General features: G+C 43.7%; 1 protein-coding gene across 1 annotated transcript; it reads left to right on the plus strand.

Annotated features, from left to right (window-relative positions):
* The first annotated feature begins 3,258 nt into the window (after positions 1 to 3,258).
* Positions 3,259 to 6,809, plus strand: LOC123395234. The gene is made up of 6 exons (XM_045090193.1): positions 3,259 to 3,555; positions 4,032 to 4,143; positions 4,243 to 4,345; positions 4,864 to 4,932; positions 5,915 to 5,985; positions 6,303 to 6,809. The coding sequence occupies exons 1-6, from the start codon at positions 3,446 to 3,448 to the stop codon at positions 6,588 to 6,590; spliced, it is 753 nt and encodes a 250-aa protein (XP_044946128.1). The 5' UTR covers positions 3,259 to 3,445; the 3' UTR covers positions 6,591 to 6,809.
* Positions 6,810 to 8,196: the final 1,387 nt, after the last annotated feature.

Genomic DNA, 8,196 nt, shown 5'->3' on the forward strand with positions numbered 1-8,196 from the left:
GGGAGCGTTTTTCCTCCTATAAGACTTTGTCGAGGCTTGTCCCTTGCTACAAAAAGGATTGGGCCACTTTGCTGCACCGTTCCTACTTTTGTTACTTGTTGCTTGCTACGAATCATCTCACCACACAATCACTTGTTACCGACAATTTCAGTGCGTGCAGATTTTACCTTGTTGAAAACCACTTGTCAGATCCTTCTGCCCCTCGTTGGGTTCGACACTCTTACTTATCGAAAGGACTACGATTGATCCCCTATACTTGTGGGTCATCAGGCTCCAAACCAAAAGATCATGCCATGGTGCCAACGATTTTAAATTAACATTGCCAGCAATTCAGTTCAACCAAAAATTTGATCCTCATTCGGAGAAACATATATGCAAGCCCGGTGTCGTTGTCTACAGAGAACTAAGAAACAGAACAGAGAACCATCTCTGCAAGTTCAGTGTCGTTGTTTGCAGAGATTTGCAAATGAACGTATTCATAGTTCAGAACAAAGGTTGCACAATAAACCAAACCAAGATGAACTCGAAAACAGGATTGTAGCAAGAAATACTCAAGAAAAAGGATATCATAGTAAGAACTGAACATGATTGATAGAATAAATAAGCACTGTTATTATTTCATGAGATAATGTAACAGTGTGTTCCCACACAACAAGCACAAGATACACGACGACATGGTCCAAACAGCTAACAAGTGTTACACAGAACCATCAATCGACCAAGAAGACAGCTAACGACCTATCCTAAGCGGATGTGAATTTGGTGACGACCTTGGTGCCCTCGAAGACGACATGCTTGGTGAGATCGTCGAGGAGGACGCGGCTTTAGTCATGGATGGGGTGGAAGAAAACTAGATGCGAGGGGAACTAGGGGAGGCGAGGCGAGTGGTTACAGCCGGGAGTATGCCAGAGGAGCACACCGACATCGAGGCATCGGGCGACGGCGTCTTGAGGAGGAGGAATCGGGCGGCGCGTTGCGTTGAGCGAGCGGCGGTGGCGGCCTGTTGAGCGAGTGGCGGCCGCGTCGTCTGTGCAGAATCCTCAAGGTGGGCTCAAGGGCTGAAAACCACGTGGAAAGGGGGGTGTCAGAGGGGGCTTGGAGGGGTTGGGCTGTGGAACCCTCGCACAGCAAACGGGCCGGCAGGGTTCTGTGTGGGTTGTGGGCCACGCGAGGAAAATCCTCTGAAAACCACCTAGATCCACTTTTGTCAAACGAGGCCTAAATGAAAGAAGATGACCAATGCATAAAAGAGTTTAGGTGCTAAATCATTAAATAAAATGGATTTAGCAACAACAAGTTAAGCACCTATGCATTGAAGAGTTGAGTTGATAAGATATTTAATGTACTTAGCACCTCATCTAAGGCATGTGCCAATGGAGGTTTCTTAGCGCGGGTTCATAGATATTTTGCTGATGTGTCACACTAGTTAATGATGAGAGAGAGTAGAGTTGTATCTTAGCTAAAATACAACATTTGCACGCCACTATAGGTAAAAATGGTTAATAACCCAATCACATTTATGCATGAGCATCAAATCATTAAATTTAGAGACAACCTCTAAGAAAAAAATGCATTGGGCTAGTAGTCTCTTAAGTTATTAATGCTCCTATGATAACGTGCTAAGAAACGATGCATTAGTAGAGGCCTAAGAGCATCTTCAGCCGTTGGAGCCCCCAAGAGCACCACCGAACCAAAAAAGTTGATGTCTTGGGGGCCAAATGCTTCATCCGACAATAATATGAGTGCATCTTCCCAGCCACACGCCCATCTTAATCAAAAGTTTGTGAAGGAAATGATGAAATGAGTCAAAAAAGATATGTGGAAAGACATGAATCGCCGAAACTTTCGCTGGCGCCCCCAAAAGCCCCGAGCGCACCGGGTTTCGCCTCGATATGCCGACACTATTTTAACGTCCTAGGACGTTTGGGACGTGGCTGGACCGTAAAAATGTTCCCGAACCTAATAACAAACCTAAAAAAGGTATCTTGTGGGGCACGCGGGTGGAGTTGCTCTAAGAGCATCTCTAGCAGACCCCGTATAACCGTCGGAATTGTAAAATTCCGGCGACTATACGGGTTTGAGCTATTTTTTCCGCCAGAGCAGATACTGTAAACGCGGCCCGACCCGTAAAACTTTTGCGGTGGCCCGTAAACACGAGCGCTCGACCACTATATCTGCGGGTTCGACCGCTGGATGCGGGTCGAAACCCTATCCCTCCGCCGCCGTGAAAAGTCCCCCCACCTCACCGCTGACGCCTCCAATCCGCCGCCACGCGCCTCCATTCCGCCGCGTAGCCGCTCCATTCCACCACCCTTGATTGCCAACTCCGGTAGCTGTAGGAACGACGACCCCGAGAGTTCTCGTTGCGTCAGATCCGCCGCCGCCCGTAAGCGCGCCGCCCGCCGGTACACACAGTGGGGCTGGACGCCGCCGTCGTCGCTCCTCCGTCGCGAGACAGAGGAGTACGACCGCGCGCACGGCCGCCTCTTTTCCGACAGCTCCTTCGAGGCATCGAGTTCGCGCTCGTGCTCCTCCCTCCCCCTGGTGAAGAGGGAGCTCGAAGAGCTCCCGTCGGTGAAGATGGAGCCGGAGGCCGAGGCGGTGCCAGAGCGACGTGCCGAGGCCGTCGTCGGACCGGAGGATTTCCTCCCTCCGGCGGAGGTGGATAGCCTTTTGCCCGTGCTGCTGGCGCGGAGTGCACGAGAGGCAGAAGAGGACCAGCAGCGCCGCCGGAGGGAGGAGTATCGCGTCGGCCCTCGCCTTCGGCCATAAGGTGGAGGAGTGGCGCCGCGAAGTGACTGCGCAGAAGCGCATCTACGTCGAGCTCTCCTCCGACGAGGACGACGACTGAGCGCACTGCGCATCTACTACTGCACGAGCTCGACTCTGGTGAGCTCAATTTTGCATAGTGCGGTAGGATAGCTAGTAGTTCTGGTGAGCTCCGATGAGCTCCAGTAGGTTTGCTTTACCTCTGCCCCCCTCTAGTAAGTGATGCAGTCTGAATGTAGTTTGTATGATCATGTTCTATGTAAAGCTTTCAATGATTGTGGTTTCAATTTCGTCCGCGAATATTTTTATTTCAAATCATGCAGTTTAATTATACGGATTCTGTTCTGCAGCGCAACATTTCGTCCGTAAAACCCTACTTCTTCGAACTGTAAAATGCGTTTACGGATCACAATTATACAGAGTATGCTAGAGTTGCTTGCATCGGAAAAAGTCTTATTAATGGTAGGCGAGAGACGAGTTTTAATAAGTAGGCAAGCGGCCTTCAAGTTAACGACCCCAGTCCGGCGCGCCACCGACGAGACCGCCTCAACCTCCATCCATTTATATACCAATACCAATAGCAATAGGCAGGCGGAGGCGCCTCCCCCTCAACCTCCATCCCCATTTTTGGAGACCTAAGCAAGCAAGCAGCACACACTAATCGCCGACCGGGACCATGGACGCCAACTGGCGGCCCACCCAAGGGTCGGACCCCGCCGCCGCCGCCGTTGGCGATTGGCGCGCCCAGCTCCAGCCCGAGGAGCGCAGCAGGGTCGTCAATCAGATGTATGCACGTAGGACTCACTCTAATCTACTGTATTCGATTTGGGATTCATCTGATTTCTTTCCCCCTTCCTCCGCTTTTCCGGTTTCCCCACATACATATACATAGTAGGAGTACCAAAAAAAAAAAAAGAGGAATTTTTTCATCGACCCGTCTGATATAGTGATATTTTTTATCTTTTGATTTTGAGATCCTATAGTGGCTAGCTCCCAGCTTAGTCACTTCATTACCTCTCAACCAGTGTAGTATTTTTTTTTTATTTTTTTTTTAGAAAAGGAGGATGGAAGATGCCTAGTGTAGTATTTAACACGAGTTTCTTGACCAAGAGCTGCAGATTTGTCATGTCCCAGCGTTTGATGATCACCTGGGGTACTACTGTTCCGGGATGCAGTTTTTCTTCTGAAACCAGTATGCATGCTAGTGAAGAATTGGGGACATATTTTATTCACATTTTCTAGTACTACTATTATGCGTGTAGATTGGACGCTATGATGAAGAACCCGCCAGTATCTGTGCCAGGCAGACTCAACCAACTCCAAATGATTGCCGAGGCAATCGAAGACAAGTTCTACGCTCAAGCAACCAATCACGTAGGCAACTTCTAAAAAGCTCAACTGTTGGCCGCAACGCAAGCCACCGTTAGTAATTTGGTATACAATTTTACATCATTTTCTTTTTCTATTACTCAGTCTGATTATGTGCGCAAGATTTCTCTGAAACTGGTCTCTATAGAGACCAACGGACAACAGGCTCATGGAAATGCTCAAGTGATTCCAAATCAAAACGACTCAGGTAAGGTACCATATACCGAGTACAGTAGACTGAGTGTTGCACAGTTTATCATCTTTGTTTGGATGTCAATTTACACTCATGAAATGTTATACCATATGGTAGACTAAAGCCCGGTTCTTTTTGCGGATTATCCGCCCCCTCCCCAGCTTCTACCATAAGCCGAAGCTGGGGAGGCGCAAAAGAACCGGGCCTAAATGTAACTTAGTTTTATGTTGGAGTTAGTTTGCAATGCTGCAACCGTTAAGTTACAGTAACATCGGACCATCTTCAACACTTTGTAGAATTATGTTTATTCTCTCCTTGCTACTACTTCTCAAATTAGTCGGTCCGCTCTCAGCTTGCTACAAAGGAACTAACCATTACTCGTTAAATCAGTTGGTCAGCTCTCAACTGTATTTACGTTGACTCTGTCTTATTGAAAAGAATTGCAAACACTTGTTTGCATGTTCTTGAAAGCAAATCTGGTTGCCCGCCCTTTCATTGCTTTGGTACATTTATTTTTCTCATTGGAAATGCAGATGGTAAGCAAGCACACCAGATGTGGATTCGGATGCATCGTATGATCTTTCACGGTGTTTCCTCTAGTAGTAAGTTTTCACATGTACTTTCTTTGTGGGATCCATCGTATGCTCTTATTGTTCTCGTCTTCTTTTTCTCCGTGTTCTTATATCTATCTTCCTGTTGCGGCCTTACATTCCTTGTGCAGTTTAAACCAGCTTATCGATCTGGCCTCATTATTTTGTCTTACTTACATAGAAAAGTTGAGATATAATACAACCTGAATTCTTGGACCAGCTTATCGGTTTGGGGAAAATGTGTGTTGTCCATCAGGACCCTCCACACCCTTACTTACCGTGCTAACAATTATGTTGGACTATAATACAACCTGAATTCTTGGATCCTAACTCTTATTGAACCCTTTTGGCACTCCTGGTACATTGTATCTTCATTGTCTCATATGCATTAAATGTGTGTTTAGATATGACTCTTCAAGTGGCTTATATGTTAGTGTTATATCCAATGCATGTTTTAGATACAACGGGCATCATTGAACTGGGTTTCCCCTAAGTATGACTCAAACAGTTTATGAAGTTAATGTTTATGCTACATGAACTAGCTTTAAATCTTTTTGGAACTTCTTTGAAGATGACAACCAGATACATAATTCAGATCCTAGATGGACAGATCCTAGAACAAGCTTCAAAACTAAATTTTACTTTTCTTTTGCCTAAACTACGGTAGATAGAAGGACAGCTTGAAGATGGAATTATATATTGCGATTTTTAGAGATCCAGTACTCAGTAATCAACATGTTGACTAAACTGACCCTACTGATCTTGTGTGACTTATTTTCAGCACATTGGGATTTTTTTTTCTGGAAAATGCTACTGTGCAATAATCATGATGACTAAGCTGATCATATTGGTCTTCTGTGATTGTTTGATTTGGTTCACAAGTTTCCCAATTGCCCCTGCATTCAACCCTTCAATCAATGTACCTGTAGCTGTTTTTTTGTTGGTTTGTTCATTGCATCGTGATACTCTTGGACTACCTTGCCTTTTTATGCAGCATCTGCGGAGTCTAGTGCTGAAACTGGTGATGCAGGTGCAGATTATTGGCAAGAGGAGATATATCAAATGGTAAGACATGATACTGATATCATCCTTTTTGGTACTCCCTTCCTTGGAACTTGCTAAAATTCGTAGACAGTGGCCCCTCGAACAAAGAGGTTGAGATTGGCCTGATCTAGATTGTTACAAGATGAAACAACACGCCCTTTTACTTTTGCACTTGATGTTGCACCCAACAAATTCCTCTTCTGGAATTGGAACCGGACAAGCTGTTGTGTTCCAACAAATTCCTAATGGCAAACCGTGGTCTACTAGCTACTTTGTTTTCATCTCTATACAGTTTCCGCACCAAATTTACGCGTGTATGTTGTCTGTGTTGTGGACAGGTGAAGATGTTGAAGGACCAATACTTTGCAGAGCTCAGTCTACTGTTCAATAAGATGTGTGTGAAGCTACAGCATGTTGAGAGCATTATACCACTTCCAATCCCATCTGAGCAGTATGATAAACTGAAGCGATTTACAATGATGGTGGAACGTATATTACGAATGCTGCAAATTAGCAAGGCTAGTATCCAACCTTATATGAGGTACAGCGTTCCTGAAAACGAGAAACGAATTATCGAGATCTTGAATGCCGCGAGGAAGATAACGCAGCCACAAGTAAAGCCATAGTTTTAGCATGATAGTCATATTACTGACTAATATCAAGTGCGGCAGAAAGGCCAAGAAGACTGGTGGAGGAAGTTTCAGTTTGAACTGAATTATGGATCCTGGGAAAGTTTCATTTTATTTTCTTTACGTTGTTGCATTCATCTCCGCATTCTGTGAGATAACTTGGGGACGGGTGGCATTTCGAGCAACTCCATCTGAATAAAGAAAACGTTTCGTGTGCGTGTGTGGCACCTCCGGATAGCCAGCATGTTTTTTTTTTTTTTGAGCTAAGAATACCCATCCTGGTAATGTAGCGAAAATTAGTAAATTAAACAGGCGCGATCCGCCAAGTGGGATTCTCGGACCTGACCCGTTCGCCTGGCTTCACACACCTATTTTCTTTTCTTTGGCAAACGCTTCGAGCCAAATCGTTCGGCCGGTCGCACGCGGCCCGCACGCCTGGCTGACAAGGAGGGCTTGCAACATTTTTTTGTCCAGATTTGCTTCAACCACGTTTAAATTTGTTATAACTGTTTCTCAATTTACTATAATTTGTTCATTAAAAAAGTTGCATCCACGTTTGGTTGCAGCTTGAATTTGTTGGATTTTTTTTTGTTACAACCGTGTTAATTTTTGGTACAATCAGTATCTTTTTTCCTGCAACTGTTCATTAAAAAAATTACATAGACGTTCGTGAGAGTTGCAACCCGAGTTCACTGGATTATTTTGCTACAACCCACATTTTGTTTTGCTAGCACGCATCATCAGCGTCCTTTTGTTTTGCTACGACCACGTTGATATTTTTTTGCTACAATCATATTTTTGTTCCAACCGTGGACGAAATTTGTTGCGTCGTGGCCTAAATATGCTGCATCGAGGGATATTTGCTGCATGGAAGATCTAACGGTGCGGCCCGTGAATCTGACGACTGGGCTGCGACCGGCGCGAGCGCTCGGGCCGGTGCGCCGGCACCCAGTACTATCCATTTTCTTTTGAGTTTTGAATAAAATCCCTGGTTATACCTAAAAAAAATCTATTTCCGGATTTATATTCTAGATAAACTTTTGTGACAAATCAACTACATTTTTGTTTGAATTCAAATAATGTTAAATTTGAAATCTAGATAAAAAGGAAATATAGTGCTGAATGAATGAACCTAATATTTTTTGACAAATCAACCAAACTTTCATTTGAATTTGAATAATTTTAAATTAAAAATCTACATAAAGAAAAATACAGTGCAGAATGAATGTACATATATTCTTTTGGACAAATAAACAAAATCTTTGTTTGATTTCAAACAATTTTAAATTTGAAAATCTAGATGAAATAAAATATAGGTCAGAATGAATGTACGTTCTTTTATGACAAATATTTTTTGTTTGATTTTTAATAATCTAGATAAAATAAAATATATTTAATAATGAATGTACATAAATTTCTTCTGGGAAAATCAACAGAAAATTTGTTTGAATTGATACATTTTGAAACTTGAAAACTAGATATGCCTGAATGAATGTATGTAAAAGTTTCGGACAATTCAATTACATTTTTGTTTGAATTTAAATATTTTAAAATTAAAAAATCCGAATAGTTTTAGATTCAAAAATCTAAAGAAAAGAAAATA

Source organism: Hordeum vulgare, chromosome 5H (genome assembly GCF_904849725.1).
Source record: "Hordeum vulgare subsp. vulgare chromosome 5H, MorexV3_pseudomolecules_assembly, whole genome shotgun sequence".
NCBI classification, from domain to species: domain Eukaryota; kingdom Viridiplantae; phylum Streptophyta; class Magnoliopsida; order Poales; family Poaceae; genus Hordeum; species Hordeum vulgare.